Source organism: Mus musculus, chromosome 14, assembly GCF_000001635.26.
Source record: "Mus musculus strain C57BL/6J chromosome 14, GRCm38.p6 C57BL/6J".
Classification (NCBI taxonomy): domain Eukaryota; kingdom Metazoa; phylum Chordata; class Mammalia; order Rodentia; family Muridae; genus Mus; species Mus musculus.
The window spans coordinates 64,406,006-64,428,568 of NC_000080.6; the positions used below are offsets into that span (position 1 = coordinate 64,406,006).

A 22,563-nucleotide genomic window follows, 5' to 3' on the forward strand; every position below is an offset into this window, starting at 1 on the left:
ATGTATGGGTGCAAGCATGAGTGATATATATATGTGTGTGTGTGTGTGTGTGTGTGTGTGTGTGTGAGAGAGAGAGAGAGAGAGAGAGAGAGAGAGAGAGAGAGGGAGAGAGAGAGGGAGAGAGAGAGAGAGAGAGAGAGAGAGAGAGGAAACACTGAGTATAGAACTATAAAGACTAGAAAGATGGCTCAGTGGTGTGTAAACATATACACACAAGCATTCAGAGAGATATATTTACACACATAAAGATATATTCATGATGACCTCTTATTTTCAAAGTCCATGTTATCTAAACTCTATGAGTATCTATTGACCGTTTATTTAAAAAAAGAGACAAGCTAGAGAGTGAACAGACCTATGACCCAGGCCCTTCTTCCTTTGCTGCCATAACAACATACCAGGCTGTGTCTACTTGTCTGTCCTCCACTCCGCTGAGAGCTTAGTGAGTTGGGCTGCTGTGTGTGCTGTCTCATCCTTTACCCCTGAGGAACTCATATAGGATGAGGATAGATTGACTTACTGATTGGATGAGTGGATGGATGACCTAGGATTTACCAAAGGATACATGTTCCCTACTGTAGGGGATACAAAAAGAAGAGGAGGAGGAGGAGGAGGAAGAGGTAAAATGGAAAAGAAGACAAGGAAGAGAAGAAGAGTAGGGGTAAGAAATAGAAGCTAAAACAGCAAAAGCAGCAACATCCTGGGTTGGGGAGATTGCTCAGTTGGGGCAGAGTGCTTACCTTGTGTCTTACTTAGGGTTTTATTGCTGTGAACAGACACTGTGACCAAGGCAATTCTTATAAAAGATAACATTGAATTGGGGCTAGCTTACAGTTTCAGAGGTTCAATCCATTATCATCATGGAAGGAAGCATGGCAGCCTGGGGCAGACATGGTGCTGGAGAAGGAACTGAGAGTTCTATATCTTGATCTGAAGACACCCAGGAGACAAGAATTCCATACTGGGCAGACTTTGAGCACTAGGAGACCTCAAAGCTCAGCTCCTCAATGACAGACTTCTTCCAACAAAGGCTACACCTAGTTCAACAAGGCCACACCTACTAAGAGTGCCATGAGCTAAGCATTCAAACAGAGTTTGTAGGGACCAAACCTATTCAAACTACCACACCTTGTAGGCATGAAGATCTAAGTTCGATCTAGAACCACTTAAAGGAAACAAACAAAATAACAAAAAAAGACAGGTATAGAAGTGGGCATTTATACTCCATGTGCTTATTAGACAGAGACCTGTGGATTTTTTGGGTTCACTGGTCAGCCAGACTAGCCTACTTGGTGAGTTCTGGCCAGTGAAAGACTGTTTTAAAAACAACCCAAAGCTGTACAAAAGCATGAGGAAAAGACACCTAAGGTGGTCCTTTGCCCTCCATACACACATGCACAAACTCACATGTGCACCTACACACACACACACACACACACACACACACACACACACACACTCATTCACTCATTCACTCACAGGAGCACCTGCATGCACACAGCACATTACTCTCCAACTGAGCCCCTTCCAGAGTGAACAAGCGCTAAAAAGACAGCAAGAGCAATGGAGTTAGAGACAGAAGGCTGGGTCTGCCCACTGACCTTGCCACTAAAGACACCAGGCACTCTACTTTTCTGGGCTGCAATTTTCTTACCTGCTGGGGTTGAGGGGGTCAGGGAGTAGGACAACTACTACTACTGCTATCTGTAGCTTAGATAACATGAAAATGGCAGAGGAGAGATGGACAAAGATGCTAACTTGGGAGAAGAATTCAGCAAGTGTAGGAAAAAGACGGCCCTTCCCAGTTCCCACCTTTCTACAGCTTATTCACAGAACTGAGTAGGGATTCAAGATGGCCAGTGGCCAGTGAGCACCAAGTGGGGTGGGGGAGCCAGGCTACTCCCCTGGGGAGGGCAATCCTGCCAGATCCAGCCTAGAAGGCAGGCCCAGCAAGCTTAGTTTGGCAAGCCCTGGCTCCCACTGTTATTAATTCCCAGTGAGAACTTTATTGATGACTGCAGTTAACGGTCTTGCTTCCAGGATCCCGGATGAATGGTAAAGAAACTGTTCTCCCAAAGGTGTTGATTTTTGTTGTTGTTGTTGTTGGTGGTGGTGGTGGTGGTGGTGGTGGTGGTGGTGGTGGTGGTTTGGTTTGGTTTTTGGTTTTTCGAGACAGGGTTTCTCTGTGTAGCCCTGGCTGTCCTGGAACTCACTTTGTAGACCAAAGTTTTTTTTTAAAGGCTCATAAACAGATTTCTGTAGTAATCAGCAAGCACACAGAGGGCAGTGCCCAGTGCAACCCATCCACCGCCCAGCCCCTTCTCCTCTGAAGCTGTGTCCCTTTGTTTTGCAAAGTGATTTGGGAGATTAAGAGGGTTTTGTTTGGGTGGGAGGGCGACACCCTGGGTGAGTAAGTGCTACTTGATTGCACAACAAAAGACGTGCTGGAGATTCAGCCACAACTCAGCCCCACTGGCCCCAACAGTTTGCTCTTCTCAATTAATTTATTTTGTTAGAAGAACTAAGAGAGGAAGGAAAAAGCACTGGCTGTACAGAGAACATTCACTACGTAGAAACGGCTGTGATCAAATCAAAAGGACATTTCTTCCAAGGGCAGGGAGCTCCTGTTTGGGGAGCTGCAGGTGGCCTGGGGCGTCTTTTGCAGCATCAGTGTGTCAGCTAACAAAACAACCTCTCAGGAGCCCTGGGCTCAGTGGTTGACTCCAGGAAAGCAGGAATCTGTCCAAAGTGTCAACAAATTGAGTCTATGTGGAAAATTCAAAACTATCACCTTGCTATTAAGAGGATACAAACCTGGCACGTTGGAAACAATGAGAGTTAGTCCCTTTTGCTTTCTCTGCCACATCCAAGAACATGGACTACGAGTAGGTGTTATGAGGAAAATTAAAATTGTCTCTGAAAACAGAAAATGTATGGTACGGGCCTGCAATGCTGAACTTGGACATTAGAGGCAAGAGGATCAGGAGTTCAAAACCAGCCTGGTTTGAGGCTATCCTGAGCTACACGAAATCATGTCTCAAAAGAGAGAGAGAGAGAGAGAGAGAGAGAGAGAGAGAGAAAGAAGAAGAAGAAGAGGAGGAGGAGGAGGAGGAGGAGGAGGAAGGAAAGACGGAAGAAGGAGGAAAGAAAAAGAAAGAAAAGTGAAAAAGAGAACAAAGATTGAGAGAATGCATTCTCAATTCATAATTCATATAATTAAGGACTCGTTTCAAAGCATGCTACAGATTTATAAGAACAAAGCAGCTGAGCAAAAATTATATAAAGGCTAAAGAAAGATACTCCATCTCACTAAGCAAATAGGCACACAAATAAAAGAGCAAAATCTACTCTGGCCACTGGATTGGTCAAAAGTTATCAGACAGTAGTAGGTGTGGATGGAGATGCAGTGAATGTTCCATCCTCAAGGAGAGCTGCCATAGCCAGCAGTGAGGCCCCAAAGGCCTGAAGATCCAGCCACCCAAGAGTAGATAGACTGCAATGAACCTATGCTGGTATCACAGATACATCTCCAAAACATCTGACCAGCTGTGCAAGCAAGGATAGGAGGAGCTCAAAACCATTTTAAAGCTGATATACGGGTGTTACATAAAAGTTACATTGTTTATGGCTGTATGTGTAGCAAACACTATAAAGTATCTACCAGAAGGCTGGCCAATTTCAAGACTTTAGTTTACCTCTCAAGTGATTTTACTTCCTAAAAAAATAAAATATCTAAAGGAAATAAATACAGCCATGAATACATCCTGGATACATCCAGGATAATGGGTAACTGGGTAAATGGTATGCTGTCTTGCTCTCTGTGTTTGAAAGTTTTACCAAATTAGAAATGTTTTAGCATTTTAAAAAGATATTCATATAACCATAGTGTCTTGGCAGGCAAGGCTGAAAAGCATGAGGCATTAGACACATCATCTTATCCATCATCAGTATGTGCCTGGGGTAGCTAAACTAGATAATTCTCATTTATGCCTGTGTTAGGCCTATCAGTTAAATAGTTTCTAGGCATGTCACTCCATGTAGTATTCTTGCCAACTCTCAGATACAGGTATTAAGACAGGAAACATCAGCCATTAGAGTTAGAAGATTTTTCTCAAGATCACTCAGGCAGTTATGGATCCACTGCTGATATTCTATAAGGGCATTCATTGCCAGGAACAGATGCCCAGCGAGAACTGAAGACCAATGGCCTCAGAGACACATATCTCATCTGTAAGGTCTGGTTCTACATGTGAAAGCAGAGCCGACTTAGCAAATTAAGTTTTCTATCAGCGAAGGTCTTACAGCATCCAGTCTGATGCCTCTCATCTGACCAGCCTTTTTAATATACTAGGTGCCTCTAACGATAAGCCATTAGTAAGCATCATCTCAGGTCTCACAATGTGTTAATGAGGAGGGGAACAAAAGACCCATCCAGGTAGGATTTCCCAAAGACTGAGGAGGTAGCTTGGTGGATAAAGCATTTGCTCTACGTGGGCTGGAGTTGGTATCCAGAGAAACCACTTAAAAGGCAGGTAGGAAGGTGAGCAGGTGAGTGTGGCAGCTTCCCTGTAATCCCAGTGTTTGCCAGGCCAAAGCATAGGATCCCCAGAGCAAGATGGCTAGACTTGCTACAACTCCAGCTTAGCGTTTAGCAAAAGATACTGCCTCAGTAAAGAAAGTGAAAAGCAACCCGGAAGACATCCAACATTGACTTTAGGCCTCAACTCCACATGTACACACATACGTATGCACATCCATTCACACATGTACCTCCACACTTGAATGTACACCAAACACAAAAATTAAAGAATGCCAATGACCAAGTGACTTGGTGTTGAAGCTGTCTAACACATTAAAAAAGCAGCAGTATAGAAATAAACAGAAAGAAAGAAAGAAAGAAAGAAAGAAAGAAAGAAAGAAAGAAAGAAAGGAAGGAGAGAGAGAGAGAAAGAAAGAAAGAAAGAAAGAAAGAAAGAAAGAAAGAAAGAAAGAAAGAAAGAAAGAAAGAAAGCTGAAAATTACAAACACACAGGAAACAAACAGAAAAGATGGAATATCTCGGTAAAGAGAGAGTAAATGAAATACAGTAACAAATTCAAACTTGCTGGATAGGTTCAATGGCAAGCAAATGAATATATGAACCTGAAGATCCAAACAATAGAAAAAGAAAGAAAAATAATCAAAATATTAGGTAGGAGTCTGCGGAGATATCTCAGTGGTTAGGAGTCACACTGCTCTTGCAAAATATCTGAGTTCAGTTCCCAGCACCCATGTTGAGTGGCTTACAACTACCTGTAACTCCAGGGGGGTCCAATTTCATTCACTGCACTCATGGAAACATACACACACACACAAGATTAAACAAATATCAGGTAGGAATGTAACAAAAGTTCTGACATTCATATCCTAAAAGTACTTGAAGAAATCATGGCTGAAAAACCCCCAAATTCAGAAAAAGATGTAACCTACATATTCAAGATAAATGTGCCTAGAACAGAATGAACCCAGACAAATAAAGGATAAGACACATCTTAATCAAAGTCCTTGAAAACTAAAGACAAGAAGAAGATTTTGTACAAGTACAAGGCCAAAACGGAGCAGATCTCCATCAGAACCCACAAAGGGTAATGGGGCACAAGAGGGATGAAAGAAAATGCCTGCCTAGAATTCTATACCCAGCAAAGATATTCTTGGGGCAGGGGGGTGGGTGGCTACACAAGCATGAAGACCTCCATTTGGATCCCCAGCATCCATACAGGCTGATGGATAAAGGCTTGAAAGTGGCATATCTGTTACCCAGAGCTAGGGGAAGGAGGAATAGAAACAGGTGATTCTGTGGAGCTCACCAGCCAGTCAATCTTATCATTCTATGATTGTTAAAAGAGTCTCTGTCTCAAAATATAAGGTAGTGAGCAACTGAAGAAGATACCCAAAGTCAACCTCTAGCCTCCACATGCAAACATGTACATACAAAATCACAGTCACACACCTAGACAAACAGGAACATATACTACACACACACACGCAGAGAGAGAGAAATAGAGAGAGAGAAATGGAGAGAAAGAAATCAAGAGAGAAAGGAGAGAAATCGAGAGAGAGAAATCGAGAGAGAGAGAGAGAGAGAGAGAGAGAGAGAGAGAGAGAGAGAGAGAGAGAGAAATCCTGGCTGGGCAGCAGTGGTGCACACCTTTAATCCCAGCACTTGGGAGGCAGAGGCAGGCAGATTTCTAAGTTCAAGGCCAGCCTGGTCTACAGAGTGAGTTCCAGGACAGCCAGGACTACACAGAAAAACCCAGTCTCAAAAAAAACAAGAAAGCTGCTACCAGCAGAGCATCCCAAAAAGTTCTCCAAACAGCAGTGGAAGGGATGCTTAAGCCATCACTTGGTGTGACAAATGAACTTTGGCCCGGATAGTCTGGTCCAATCTAAATACTATTTTACCAGGGTGGTGCCCTGCTGAACATTCCTGAGAAACACAACACTACAAAATCATTTAGAGAGGATGCATCATTGTCATACTTGTACTTATTCCCACACAACGCTGGATAGGCTTCATGAGATCTCAGTCAAGTCCTCCTATCAGACCATTGCCTGTGCTAGGATGTCAAGTTCAAGGTGCATCATTTCTGCCTTTGCTGTTCCAAACCTCATAACTTTCTATAAGCCATAAAACTGCCTATGAATCCAGCAATGCTGCTTCAAGAGATAATACTCAAAATCCTGGAGATAGGGCCTCAAAGACACATTTGCACATCTGTGTCCATGCAGACCCATTCACAACAGATAAAAGGTAGGGAGCATTCATCGAGAGGTAAACAGAAGGTAGGCACAATGGAATACTATTCAGCCCTCAAAAGGCAAGAAATACTGGCACCTGCTACCTTACAGAGCATGAAACAATCACAGAATAAAGAACACTGTGATTCTACTTACACAAGGGACAAAGGAAGTCAAGCTATCAGCAGCAGGTGGCAGAAAAACACAGGGAACACGAAGTCCCTCTTACCAAATACAGAGTTCCAGTTTTGCAAGATGAAAAACTTAGCCATGGGACCACCTATGTACTCAGCACAAAAATAAAGTGATAAATTATATATAGTACATATTTTTATCACTATTAAAAAGTCTAAGTTTAAACAGTAAACCAATATTTCCCCTCTACCCAGTTATACCATGTACTAGATGCTATGCTAAGTGGCCTGTTTATATTCCCTACTTGTTCTTCCCTACAGCCTTTGCAGGACATACCATAAGCCCTGTTCAGAGATGGAAAACTGGATGTTTGGAACTTAACAAGAACCCCATGCCTAAAGAACAGAGTCAAAACCTCCAGCCAGGCTGTTGAAGCACTGCAGGACATTTTCTCTCTGAGTGTGTATAATGGAAAAGGACGGTTTGCTTCAAAGGAAGACTTCCTCTGAGCATGATGGAGAGGACCATGCTTGGTTCTGGAGAGCAACTTGATCTTTTCAAATGGAAGACAGAAGCTTAGAGCAAAAAAAAAAAAAAAAAAGGGAGATGGGGGTGGGGAGAGACACAAATGGTGTTGATCCATTAAAGGGACAGTGGGGCTACCGAGGGTCTGAGCCCTCCATGGGTCAAGATGCATCACTGGAGTGCCCTGACTACACAGGACTAGACTCTAGGCTGTGGGACCCTTGAAGCAGGAAGAATGCAGGACACTGGGTAGCCAGCTGGAAGGATCAGGACTCATTTTTTTCCACGTAGCTTTTATTTTAATAGTCTACAATGGTGGCCTTAGGGGAGGCCAACATAATCACGATGAATGTGGAGCTAAACTCCAACCCCCTCTAAATTCATAGCCAGCAATACATAATCAAGATCAAAAACAAGCAATTTGACTTTTTCTTTCTCAAGCAGGAGGGGCAAAATGAGGTAATACCTAGGCTCCTCCCTGCCTATCCCTTCAGTGGGATGTCCTAAGTGGCTGTGAATACCCATCCCAGTGCTGTCTCTGCTGATGGAATTAGGAGGAGGCTCTCCCCTACTCTTATCAGGTATGTGTGACCCCGCCCCCACCAGCCCACAGTTAGAATCAATCATGTGTCATTTTTCTGGCCAGAGCAGGCCTCTTGGATGTTAGGTGTTAAAGCACCTGTGGCTGGTCCTCTGCCCATCGTTATTCCATCAGCCACATCATGGCCACCTTCACAGCCTCCCTTGCTCATCCCTAATGCACGTGATATCTCACTCCTCTTCAGAGCCTACACCTCCACTTTACTTATGCTGGAGATTAGCCATGTGGGATAATGTTAACTTACTAAATTCAATTCAGTGGATGAAACAAACCACCCCCACCCCCTGCATGACACAGAGGAGAAACTTATTGTTCCGTCTGAAGAGCACCACCCCACTGCAGCTTAGCCAGGCCAGATTGGCCTCTTGGTCCTTGTCCATGCGACAATGGAAAACAAAGCAAACAAAAGAAGAATGTTATAAACATCCACTGTTTGTTCTATGTCAAAGCTGCATCTTTAACAAAGCTCGATGAACCTGCTGTAACACAGCAGGTAGATTCTAATAGGTGAGCAATGGGCCTGACCCTCCCATCTAAGTCCCCGCAATGCTTGCCCCACACAGATCTAAGACAACCCAAACCACTGAAGTGCTTTGGCCATTGAAATGTGGCATCCAAAACAGTGGTGAAAGCCATACTTCTACAGCTGGGTGGACTGGAGCAAACATCCGTTATTATTTTTTTAGAAGTGTTCTAGAATAAGTATATTGCACAATTAAACACCCTTTAATATATTAAAAATAAATCCCATAACATCATTGTTCTTTTCTATCCATGCCTTTGGAACTTGATTTTAAATCTATTCTCTCTTTCATTCGCCGATACCACTTCCTTCCCAGTTACCCAGAATAATTCCATTGGTAAAATATTAGCATACAGAAATGGGTGCTCGGTAAACATTTGTTGAATAAATGAATAAATGAGTGAATAATTATAAAATACTGAACAAATGCCTCCGAGAGGTTCGCATTCGATTACAGAACAATGTGCTTGGATATTTAGGTGTCTGCACTGAAATGAAACTTAAGAGCGATCACGGGGAGACAGTAAAATATTAGCCTATTTCTATCGTAAAATAAAATACAAATCTAAGTGTGATCAGTATGTGCCTGCGGATGGCTTTGTTTAAAATCAGACCACAGTCTTTACATACATTAAGAATTAAACTATTAACGCCATTATGTTACAGAACTCAGTTAATAAACATGGATATGTTAACTGTCTAAAGGATTAAAAGGAAAGAAGCATATATTAAATTGAATTGTTTTTTTAAAAACTTTAATCAATACAATTTCTTAATCAGAGTTGTATGAAAAACTTATTTGAGGGAGAGTTTTTGATAACCAGTTAACAGCAAACACAAAAAAAAATAGAAAACATTTTCTTTGTTTTAAGATACATAGCAAGTAGGCCAAAGAGAATGTATCGGTAAGAAACTTTGTTGAGTAAAGCGACTAATACTTACCAAATCTGAAACAGTTACAATATAAAACACAATTTTACCAATACAAAAAAAAATACTTAGTATATCTTTAAAAAGTGTATTCTGACATCATCTTCATTTTTTTTAAACTTGTTTACTTTTATTATTGTTTGATAATAACTGGTCATACAACAGTTTGGATCAAGTTTATCCCTTTACCGAATTCACTCCAAAGAAGCTTGGAAATAGACACACAACTAATAATTCTCTTAACTCTAAGGGGGGAAATGGTCTGAAACCAAATAAACTACATCCTTAGCAGTCCGTAATGGCAAAGGCGGGTATTAAGTGGCTGCGAAGCTACGATGGTCAGGGATCTGAGCTCATTCACTGCACCGTCCTTTCACTCCTTGTGGTTTGCAGTGTGGACGTGAATGTTCTGTGACAGACTCTGTGACTGGTCATGTAAGCGCCCCTTTCCTGTGCCATCACTCTGCTGGTGGCTCGGCATCCATTTTAGGAATATTAGCAAGGGGGTGGATAAAAGAGCTTATAAAACAAAGGTCGTCATGTTGTAAACCCACATAAACACTATGGATTTCACTTTATTAAAAGTGGGGGTTTGTTCCTAGAGAGGTGGAAGAAAATACTTTAGCTTTTAACTCCACACACCTGCATTCATTTTCGTGTTTTAAAATCAAATGTGTGCACTAGATGCCACTTCCAGGATGGCTGATGTGTCTCTATAATTTTATGAGAAACATCCTCAACAATCAATCGTTGAAGGCGCGCATTAACAGGAAACAAGGAACAATTTGTTTTTAATCAAAGGATTACAAATTGATTGGTACAAACTTGAAATGAAAGCATGGGTCTCAGAACATCTTTTAGACTGCCCCCAAATGATCGGCAGTTATGAATACAGCCAATTTTCCAGTATCCTCTCAGTCCACAAAATACAGAGAAAGTGGGGGTTTCAGGGACACGCCATCTAATCCCGCAGCTCCAATACTCCTTTTTAGAAATAGAATGCGTACTGGTAATTAGGGTGGTCCACAAAAACCTATCTCTGCCAGTGAACCTCCCCTATAATAACGCTGATGTTTAAGAGCAAAACTCAAACATGATCCACCACAACCAGGCCTCATACCAAATATTTATTAACAAGAAACTAGGTAGAAAAGCATATATCTAAGTAAAACGCTGGGTAGAATTTAAAAAGAAGATCGACCAATTTTCTACATTTAAAAAAAAAACATTTTGAGAGAGTCAAGATACAGAATCGTTGAATAAAACCTTAGTCAACTCAAAACTGATGAATTTTCTTTCCCCTCCGAGTACTTCCTATACAGCTCGTGGCTTCTTATCCAAAAGGTTTACATTTCTATTCTCTACCACTCTAGCCATTTCTGCCAACACCGTAAAAATTACCTTTGCTCATTTCCTCCTCACAACGCGAATTCACCGACCACAAACATCCCTGCACAGACACCTACCCACCCACCTCCCCACCCACCTCCCAAAAATGGTTCAAGCAAGACACACACACACGCACACACGTGCACGCATACACACCCACAAAAAAAAAAAAAAAAAAAAAAATGACCAAGCTCACAGTTCCTGTTTGCCCTTCAAGTGAAGTCGGTGTCTTCAGCTTGCCTTTCTGGTCTTCGGCATTGCCACTAATTGCTGGGGGTGTCGATTGGGATGGCATGAAGCTGCAGAAATCAAAGCTGTGGCTTTAAGAGATCGCTTTCTCAAACACATGGAAGAAACAACTTTGACTCAGACTCCCTGGCCAGGTTGCATTAAAAATCTTAGAAAGACTCCTTGAAAACTCAATATCTAGAAATGGGGAGGGGGGAATTAAGTAACATAAAAATACTTAAGTCTACAAGCTGCCACTCCAAACATAACTCCGAAGATCTCTGGTTTGATCTGAAATCAGGTTTGTATTGATGAGAAAGTTTATTTTGTAGAAAGTTACGATTCTCTCTAATTAGACACTCTCCTTGCCATCTTCTCTAGTAATTCTGTCTCTCACGGTCATGATCATACATTCCAAAAGAATTAAATCAAATACATTGTTTCCCGAATGCATGGACACTAGACTAGGGAGGATGCCTTTTTGAAACAGGCTTTTTTTTTTTCTTTTTTCTTTTTCTTTTTTTTTTTTTCTTTTTTCCTGCCTGAATGCTGGTAACTAAATGTCATAGTAAGAACCAACACTCCCGAACACCCCAAGAGACTTCAAAAGCTTTCTAAGTTTGAAAACCAAAAAGTTGTGAGTTTTCCTGTATCCCAGGACGGTTTTCTTTCTGAAGCTCAAGCAGGGAAACAGACAAAAGAGGCTGATACGACTGAGCTCTGCCAAGTCTTGCCTTTTAAAATTTCCTCAGCTCTCCCTCTGCCTCCCTCCCTCCACCCCCTCACTATCCTCTCTCTCTCTTTCTCTCTCACACACTATCTCCCTCTCCCTCTCTCTCTCCCTCTCTCTCTCTCTCTCTCCTCACTCCTTCCCTCCCAGTATGGCAACCTTCCGAGCAGTCTTGGCAGAAGTCCAGACTATGCCAGTCTGTCTAAATTCTTGTCTCCAAAGGATGTCCTTTGCGGATCAATTAATACATGTGAGAGCAGGAAGCTGTGGGACAGTACCCAGATCCTGGCATGACAGCGCCGGCTGCTGCCAGGTCACGTTACAGATTTCCTGGTGCCCTACCTTTCCCAGGCATCCCTAGCATGTTCCCCTGCAGTGAGCTAACATGCTTGCTGCATGGAGATGGGGAAATCTGTTCTCTGGAAATGTCCATATGCGACATGTGCTCAACCTGCAGAAAAGCTGAGCTCCCCCATGAGCGGAGATGGATAGAACTTTAGGAGCACCGCGCACCGTCATCCTTTTTTTTTCTTTTTCTTTCTTTCTTCTTTTTTTTAACATTTGCTTCCCCTTGTCCTGATGCAAAGAATCATGGGAGAATAGGAAAGGAGGCATGCAGATTAAAATTTAAACTGTCACGCCTCATCCTCTAGAGAATGAACAGGGCTCTGATTGATCAGTTACTCTTATTTTTTTAAGGAAACTATATGTAAACTGTACTTATACAAAATACTGCTGGAAAGGAAGAAAGGAAGAAATATTTTCAAAACAGGACTATCAAGGACAGGGGGAGATAAGAACACTAGTTCTTATATATATATGCATACACAGATGCCCATATTGTGATGCCTGGGTCTCAGTTTATGAGAAAAAAGCCATAGAAAGAGTCAGGACATTTGAGTTCTCGTCCTCCTTGGGTCTCTTGCTTTCTCATTTGGATAATCTCAAGGTCTCCCACTTGTTTAATCTACTCAAGTCTAATTTTCTCGTCTACTAAGAAGGGCCAGAAGGCCACCAGTGACTCTCCCTCTGGGCCCCTAAACTATCTGTCCGTATTCAGGTCACAACTGGATGGGGTGAGCACAGACAAGACTATGTGTTGCTTACCTAAGAGAAGTAAAAGTCTTCCAAAAACTTCTATATGATGGTATTCAACAAATCTACCGAGTGAACAAGTTATGAAAAGAGAGCATACAAGCATCACTCGGAGTTTCTATAAAACTATATATGATGGTTTAAAAAAAAAACCCAAACCACACACTGCTAGCTAAGTCATGAAGCTGAGAGACCAAGGGAACACTTACAGAAACATCATGAAGTTTTAGGTTACGGCACTAAAGAAAACGCCAACACATTAGCTGTCCTTTCAAACGGGGATAATAACACAAGGACGGGCTCTAAGCAGACTTTAAATTCACAGTCAAACTGTTGCCACCAAGGAGAAGTGACTCATTACAAGGGAACATAAACAAACAAACAAATGACAGGATTTCTCAGAAAACATGGAGGCTAGAAAGAAATGGGTTGCCCATAAGAATTTGGTATAGACTCCATTGCTGAAGACACAGGTCACAAGACAGAGAAATCATGCTGGTGCTTACACAGAAATGTCTCTGCTAGCTATACAGTGATAGAGGAAGAAGCCATCAGCAGTGTCACCAGCTGTGAGCCCTGTGAACTGTAATAGTGACCATCGTGGCAAAGTATGCATGTCACTGAAATAGTGGCGTGAATGCTGGGGCAACAACTAACCACTTTCTTTTTAGATTGAGAAATACAATCAACAAGAGGGAACTAGTGTCTAGAATCATAAACTGGGCCAAGAACCTATGGCTAGGGATGCCCTATGCCCTAGGAAAGAAGTTGTTGTTGTTGCTGTTGTTGTTGTAATTATTATTATTATTATTACTCTTTTATATTATTTTGCTAGATTACTGCAGCTCTCATCAGAGATGCTTCTCTTTGCTTGAAGGCCTTGTCTCACCTGAATTGGTCCCAAAGTTCCACTTCCAAATCCTATACCTGCTTTCATCCCTCACAGTGAGAATTACATTCCAAAATGTGTTTTCTGGGAACATTCAAGCAAACCAAAAAGAAATGTCAAAGATTAGGGAAGAAGCAAGGGAAGAGACCAAAAAGCAGAACACTCACACAGACATGAGCATGGCGCAGACCTCCACTTGACCTTGGCTATGTGGCCAGTGTCTAAAAGAGCAGTCACCCACAGCTGATGGCCATGTGGTGATGCTGGAGGACACACAATTACAAAAGCAGTACTGCAGCTTCTCCGATAGTCAAAAGGAGGCGAACGCCTGTCACCCCCTGCATGTGGCAGGTGAGGGAGAAGGACTGGGGCTTTGAGGCTACTCTGAGCTACACGGTTAAAAAAAAAATTAAAAAGAGACAAATTAATGATCCAGAAACCCCCTCACAGGGTAAAAATCTAGTGGCACCATGTCAAGGAGATGGCTATACTTGTGTGTTAATTGTTACAGTATTCACAACAGCCAAGATATGAAATTAACATGGTTATCAACAAATAGGTAAAGAAATAAGACACATACTTAAGATGGAAGACTACTCAGTGTTTAAAAAGGAGAAAATCCTGTGTCCATAACAGAGTGGATGAACCTGGTAGGTACCCAGTGCAATAATAGACATGAAATGATAGACACCTGCCACTCACGTCAATGTAGGCTCCATTGAAGGACATGGAAGCAGAGAATACAACAGTAGTTCCCAGGGGCTGAGATGGTAGAGAGGGGGGTGGGGATTAAGGAAGATTGTCAAACACACAACCATTCAATTAAATCAGCAGAGGAAGTTGAAGAGCCCTCCTGCTCTACACAGCAGCTGTAGATCTGAACAAGGCACTGTGCACTTGCAGAGTGCCAAGGTAGCCCACAGCATTTCTGCCACACACAATAAGCAAGCAAGGTGATGTCTATGCTAATTAGTTTGGCTAGGCCACTGCACAGCATGTACATATTTCAAAACTCACCTTGTCCTCCCTAAGTATGATTTCATGTCAATTTCAAAAAGAAATAATAAAATTAAAAACAACACCACAACCAACATCTCTTATAAATATAAATGGAGTTTCTGAACCAAATGCTAACAAGATCCTGGCTGACTCCAGCCATATACACAGAAGATTGCCAGCCCTGACCAGGTGCCACTGTACCCTGGGGACACAAGGCCTGTTTGACACCAAAAGACGGTCGACACAGCACATCATATTAACAGAATAAAGAGGCCACACGATCACCTCTGTGAACACAGAAAAGTATTTGACAAAACAGCTTTAGTGAGTTCAAAAAGAAAAAAAAAATGCATTTAACCAGCTGGCTGGAGATGAGGACTTGGCTAACTGGTGAGGGACAGCTGTGGAGCAATGGCTGCCATCACAACCGACAACAGGAAAGTTCTGAGCAGGATAGAAAGGGGAGGCAGAGGAAAAAGACCTCTGTGTGGATGGCAGGCCTTACACATGGATATATCAGATTATTCTGTGTATGCGTATATACGTGTGCGTGCACCTAACATGAAAATCTAACAGAACAAGGCACAGAGCGAATGAACAAGCCCCCACACACCAGCTACATGTCTATATATTAGCAATAAACAATCCACGGATGAAAGTAGGAAAACTCTCACACTTAGAATAAGATAAAAAATAAAATGCTAAAGAGCAGGTCTGGGGATGTGGTCTCATAGAGCACACACTCAGCAAGCACGCATGATGTCCCAGGTTTCACACCCAGTAGCACAAAACAAATAAATGAATAAGTGTAACCCAAAAGTTGGTGCACAAACACTACTGGAAGAAATAATTAAAGATCTCCTGCTATGTTCACGAACTGAGAAGTCACACTTAAGGACACCACCCAGTGCAAACACACGTCAGAAGGCCCAGCTGAGTTCTTTGCAGAAATTGGCAGGTTGATCATAAATATCATATGGAAATTCAAAGATTTAGCACATCCAAAAAATATCTTTGAAGTGAGGAAACTAATGTGTAGGCCTCACAGTTCTCATTTCAAAACTCACCACCGTGTTATGACAACTCAGGGACCAAGGTCTTAACATACGGTGGCCATGAAGGTCCAGAGAATAAACTAGGAGTTATTTACATAGCTATAGTCAACTGACTTTAAACAAGCTGCAAGGAAAAGCTGAAATGGAAACACAGTGGTCATGTAAGACATGCAACTGGAACAACCGGATCTTCACAAGTGAAAGAGTGAAGCCGGACAGACCCCAATGTCGTGCCATATGTCATTCAAAATGTACCCCAGAATGTTAAAGGAAAACATGGGTATGTGTCTCTGGAATTTTGATTCTGATGGTTTCTGAAGTGTGATGGTCCTTACAAAAGAGCCAGCCAACAAAAGAGAAGGGAAAAGGAGGAGGTGGGGGACGGAGAGAGAATGAGGATAAAGAGGGGGGAGAAGATTTTTTTCTCTCTGTAATGGAAGCAAAATGATAACCTAAAGAATAGGAAAATGTTTACAAATCATATATCTGATAAAGGTCAGGTTCAGAATATGGGCTGGGTTAGGGGTGGAGGGGGCTTTTGTTTTGTTCTGTTTTTCAGTCTTCAGATCCTACAATAAGTACCTGGGGAGATGGCTTGGCCTCTGAGAGGCTACTCATTGATCTTGCAAAGGACCTGAGTTCAGTTTCCAGAATCCACAGGGGGTGGCTCAAAACCAACTATAACTCCATCTCTGGGGGCTCAGATGACCTCTTCTGGCTTCCATGGGCACTGCACATGCACATATGTGCACACACACACACACACACACACTTTAAAAAAAACAAAAACAAGCAAACAAACAAAAACTAAGTCTTTAAAAATTTAAACAGAGTTTCTTTTGAGCCAGCCCTTCCACTCTAGATAACACCTCAAGAGAACTTTAAAGCTCATCTGTACAAAAACTTGGCACAGATGTTTGTAGCTGCACTGTTCACATCAGCTGGGGTAAGGACAACTCAAGCAGCTATAAGCTAACCATGTATGATGGAAACACATGGTGGAAGAATACTCAGCAATGAAAAAGAATGGGTGAGACGTGGGTATAAGGCTGAACAACAACAAAAAAGCCAGTAATGAAGGTTCACATATTATACAGCTCTGCTTACATGAAAAGTCCGTGATGAGCAAATCTGTAGACAGAGGGAAAAGCTTCATGGTTGCCAGGGTCAGGTCAGAAGGAAGAACGAGTGGCTATGGGTGTGTTTGGAGTCAGCGGACACAAGCAGAGGAGTGAGCTAAAAGCCACGGTTGAACACGAGCACATGGTTACATTTTCTGTGTGGCCTCTATCTTGCACTTTCCATCCATCTTCAATGTCTACATGTGCTTTGACTGGTCACTTAATAGCCCTGGTGGCCCTTTTGGCCTGTTGCACAGAGAACATACCAAACACCAGATAAGCCTCTAGAATCTACCCCAGAGATCCGCCCAGCAGCTCTCATTCCTGTTGCTGCTTTAGTCTCTTAGGTTGGTCCCAGCTGACTCCAGCGTCCCCAGCTCCATCCACACCAGGCCCAGCTCTTTAGAGAACACCTACTCTTGACTACCAGGCACTAATGAAGTCAAACTCTTGGCAGCCAGCATCTCTCGCATACCATGTCCTCTCTTCCCAGAAAACCCCACTCTCTCCAAGCACAGCATCCTGGAAGTTCCTCGAGCTTTCCTGAGTCCTGGCCCACACCTCACTTAGCTACATAACGTCTAATCTCTGTGACTACTGAGTTTTTCATCCTAGCTTTCTGTTTAGACAGAACTCTGCATTCCGTACAGTATGGGATATGGAGCACCTGGACTGTGCAAAAATAAGCCATGCCCCTAAATTTACATATAACTTCCTGGTGGCTGTGAAACCTTTTGATTCCAACTGTCAGACAGAAAGAGAAACCCTACAGAAAGCCACAGAATCCAGCAGTTGTTCAGGCCACAAGGCTGGGTGTCTCAGCTGGCCTTTAGTATATGTAAGAAACCCAAAGAAGTAGACTCTAACGCCAGTGAAGGAATGGACTTGCCAGCGAGAGCAAGCAGGCAGAGAGATGTTTCTTCCTTTTATAAAGGCTGACACAAGGAGGTGTCCAAATGTAGGGAGACCCTTTTCACTTCAAATGATGCAGATTTAAGGTGGATCTTCCTACCTCAAGTGATCTAGTTAACTAAACTTCCCTCACAGGTACGCCCAGTGACTTGGGTTTATAGTTAATTCCAGATGTAGCCAAGTTAACAACCAGGAATAGCCATCATGATGACTTACAGAAAAATCCTTCAGCTCACTTCTTTTGTACCATAGATTCATTTTTAAAGAAATGTTTATTTTAAATATACAACATCATTTGCCAGAAGTAACAAATTCACTAGCAAAGATGTCATCAAATTTTCCAGATGGAAAGTTATCTATCTGTAAGCTCAAGGCCTTCTGTTACAGAAAGATGAGCAAGCATAGAAGAAAAGGTTAAACTCAGCCCAGCAGTGGGCAGATTTCTTCATCCTGATGGAATCAGAAGGGCTAAAGATGGTTGGGAAGAGGTGATCTCCTCCCTGTGCTTTAGTGATATTTGATGCCTCACCCTTGCCACACTGTGGCTCTCACACCCAATGAGAGGCCAATCCATGGTAAAAACAGGCAAAAAAAAAAAAAAAAAAATCCAACAAGAACTTAAATTTGCCTAACATTAACCATGCACCGTGCTCTACTCCAGAGTCCTCCTTCAGCATTTCCATCTTCCTGATAACACTTCTAACTCATAATAGATATATCATTTGTATGCTGTGTGTGTGTGTCTGTATATGTGTTTGTGAGTGTGTGTTTTGTTGGATATGTGTGTGTTTCTGGATTGTGTGTGTATGTGTATGTATGTATATGTTTTGCTGGATGTATGTGGTATTTATCCTGGGTGTGAGTATGTGTGTATGTGTGTATGTGTGTATGTGTGTATGTATGTATGTGTATATGTCCTGGGTGTGTGTGCTGTATATATGTATGTGTATATATATTCTAGGGGTGTGTTTGTGTCTGTGTGTGCTGGATATGTGTTCACATGCCTATGTTTGTGTCTTTGTGGGGAGATTCTGATGTGGGAGTACATGTATACATGCACGTAGAAGTCAAAGGACAGTCTTAGGTGTCATTCTATAACAAGACCCTACACCTTAGAACAACTGACTCCATAGTAGAAGCTCCATTCAGACCGTAAAACTCAGCACATAGATAGCATCACCTGCCAAAACAAAAATAAAGACCTAATTCATCAAAGTCCATAGTTCTGGAAAAGTGTCTCTGAATGCACAACCTTGATTTTTGGCTTATAAACTTTTGCTTCTGGCTGTTTCTGCTAACTGAAGTATGTCAACCCAGGATATAGTTTTTGTGCTTAAAAACTCACCCTGAGAAAGGCACAGGGCTACACTGGGATCTTGAACACCGAGCTAACAAAGACTTTCCATTGGCTTAAACCCATGTCCGAGAGGTCTTCTCCGGTTAGATACTCCATAACATTTCCTAGGGCACCTTTATTTGAGATGGGCTCTCTTTTTGGCTTGGAGCTTCCCTGAGTGAGTTAGGCTAGCTGGCCTGTGAGCTCCTCCTCTTTCTACCTCCCGTCTCAACATCTCCAGGATTGCTATCAACACACCTGACTTGTCCTGTGAGTTCTAGGGAACCTGAAATCTGGTCCTCAAACTGTGAGGCAAGTGCTTTTCCACAGGAGCTGTCATCCAGGTCTCATAAAGAGCAGGCAGCCCTGTCCAACCTGACCAAGATTGTCTAACTCACCAGAGCAGCAGGGTTGACAAGTGGACCTGATTGCAGGCAGTCCACCTCCAGGCTGCGTACTCTGTCTCCTGTGGGATGTTGTCTTGGGAAGTGTCTGCTGTGACTTGCTACCTGATCTAAAGGAAAGGTAGGACAAGAGAGTGAGGCAAGGGTCCAGGTACTAGATCCTGGCTGTGCCTGGATAGCTAGTTGCCATTTGCTGTGGGCAGCAGAGGTTGTGGGGCAAGATCAAGCTCCTGGCTCAGGCTTCTGGTCAGCGAACTGCAACCTTAAGGACAAGAACAGGCCAGTCATCGGAAGCCTCCTCTGAGGCAGAGAGAGCTGGAAACCAGCCTTAGAATTCTAGAAGAAAGCAGAAAAGGAACTGGGGCACTCAGGAGGAGCAGCACCTCAAAACAGCAAGGTCCCTTTCAGTTCCCAGGGGCATCCAAGATGCCTGTAGGCTTCCTGCCTTTCAGGAGTACAGAATCTGGCTGCACCTTGTCCTAAGTCCCCTCCTTTTAATTTCTAAGCACTGGGGCAGGACTGCCATCTAATTCTCAGAAACGTATTTTAAATTTTAAATTAGGCAATACATTGCAGTACTATGTCCAAGCTTCTGACAGTTGTGAAACATCTTCAATACAGATATGGTTAATCCACAGACATCAAAACCGTTTCACTGACTCAAATTGTCTGAAATCATTGTTTGCGATTCAGTTTTGGGGGGAGTACAGCAGAGAAAACTGTCAGGATAAAAGGGGTAAACGCCTCAAAGAAAATACCCTTTTTGCATGGTTAAAAAGAATGACTCAAAAATAAATAAATAACCAGTCTGGAACCACTCGATTTGATATTTAACTCAGGCTTTGTTAAATAAGCAGAAAAGTACACGTTGTAGGTTTGTGTGATTCCTTCTTGAAGAAATGTGATTTCTTATTTCCCCAGAGAGAAGCTTGAGGAATGCCAGCAGGCTTCTCTGGTATCAAATGTTTCCCAGTTACTGTGAGTAAATTATATTTGGATCAAAATCAGATGGATTAAACTTAAAATACCCATGAGGTTTTCAAAACGACAAGGAAATATGTCATGTGCCCCAAACAGCGCTGCCATGTAAGAGCCCTTTGGCAGTGCCTCTGCGTCGGAACCTCTGCAGGGAATCAAGGAATCACCTGAGTTTCCTAAACCCAAAGTAACTCAAAGTAAGACTCAACTGTTGCTTGTGGATACTAAGATAAGAGTCTAGAATCTTTGGTGTCTTTAAAAATCTCCAAAGTAGGGTTCCTTATACCTTGCCAAAATGCTGGTGCCCTCCTTGGGTCTTGCAAGGACCAGTGAGCCCTTGGAGGAATCCTGAGCCATGTGGCCAAAGGTTAACAGAGGCTTCTCTTGTCCGTGGGATACAGCAGCCTGATTGCCCCTACAGTAGGTGACCTTTCACTTGGGGCCTGCAATCCTCTATTCCTGTCCCCATGACCACATTTTTGTAAGCCAAGAATCATCATCTTCAAGGTCACCAGGAAGGAGATAGAGATGGATGATTGGCAAGACTCAAAAGAACCTCTTCAGCTCAATTAGTTGAAGGCTTAGGGTGGCTTGTTTGACCAGAAACCTGTAAAACCTAACCTTAGGTAGTTATCCTGGCTCATGGACTTCTTGTGTGGCCCATATGGAGGCACATAGGTGCTGGGGGCAAACGCTTCTCTTTGCTTTCTATGATCTCCGTGGCTACGGTCAGTCCTTGCTGCATCCCCTTCCTCCATGTTTGCAGTTACTATCTGGCTTCTGCATCCCTGACAAAACTGTAAGTCTGGTTTTTGGGATTTTGTTTGTTTGTTTGTTTGTTGTCTTGTTTGTTTTCAACGTCTAATGTGTCCAAACTCAGTGTGTAGCACAGGATGACCTTGAACTTTGGATCCTCCTGACTCCATGCCCCATTTGCTGGGATTATAGCTGCGTACAAGGTGCCCTTATTCTGTGGTTCTTGGGATCAAGCCAAGAGACTCATGATGTTAGGAAAGCACCCACCCAACTCAGATCCCTGGACCTTTATTGAGGTTGTCATCAGCTTCTATGATGTCAAATATGGCTCGGCTGAGATCTGGAGAGAAAGCAATACTTCTGACCATTTAATCTAATATCTTTGAAGTTCAAATTTAAATAAAAGAAAAGAACACACACAAATCTCCAAAGTAACTCTGATATTCAGATAGAGAACGGGGGTTGTTGGGGCTGATCATTTTCAAATTTTCAGGGAGAAACCCTGGTTTTTGTTTTTAATCTGCAAAGCCTCCTGGGAATTGAAATATCAGCCAGGGAGATAAACCGTAATCAAAAGCACACTGTAACCCACACTAGGTCAAAGTCACCATGAGACTGACACCTGCCTACACCTTATCTCTCTCAGTCGTGGGGCAGGTGCCTTCGAAGAACCAGGCAGCAGTGAGCTGTGCTCTGACAGTCTCTAGGTACACCTGCATACCTGCCAGGAGCCAGGCCCCAAGCTAAGCTCTCTCCTACCATGTGGGTCACCCGAAACTTCCACAGGAAGCTGTTGCCACTGTCTATAGTTCAGAGAGGAGAAATTGAGGCAGTTTCATCCAAGGTCATGCTATGGGGCTATGAAGAATGGTCGCCAAGTGTCTGTTCATACCCTCCCCACAACTGGAGCACCCACTTCTGAGGCTGGGGAGAGAGAGTCCAGTCAGTAAAATTCCCACCTCAAAAATGTGAGGACCTGAGTTCAATCCCCAGATTCCATATTTAAAATAAAAAATAAAAAAAAAAGATCTAGCATGGTGACCATGAACTCAGTGCTAGAGGGGATGGAGGCTAGAGATGGTTGGATCCCTGAGCTTGCTGGCCAGCTAGTCTTGCCTGCTTGACCATCTCCAAACCAGTAAGAGACCCTGTCTCAAACAAAAAGAAAAACATGAGAAAT

The 22,563-nt window shown here is 42.8% G+C and overlaps 1 protein-coding gene and 1 long non-coding RNA gene across 9 annotated transcripts in view; one reads left to right on the forward strand and one right to left on the reverse strand.

Moving 5' to 3' along the window:
• Msra (methionine sulfoxide reductase A) overlaps positions 1–22,563 on the reverse strand; it is a 333,283-nt gene that overhangs the window by 283,385 nt on the left and 27,335 nt on the right. Inside the window, exon 1 of one of the 8 annotated variants that reach the window (NM_001347639.1) lies at positions 11,077–11,274. The exons of 5 other annotated variants lie outside the window; for them this stretch is intronic. Coding sequence is in view for 2 of the 3 variants with exons in the window: in XM_030247608.1 (XP_030103468.1) it covers positions 10,893–10,902 (10 nt within the window). In the remaining variant the exon portion in view is untranslated. Of the gene's footprint in view, positions 1–10,892; positions 10,966–11,076; positions 11,275–22,563 lie in introns of those variants that run through there. 2 more of the 8 variants (XM_030247608.1, NM_001253716.1) reach the window with 2 other exon arrangements.
• On the forward strand, positions 621–8,796 carry Gm52130. The gene is made up of 2 exons (XR_003951178.1): positions 621–661; positions 7,233–8,796. It is a non-coding gene; the product is annotated as a predicted gene, 52130 (long non-coding RNA).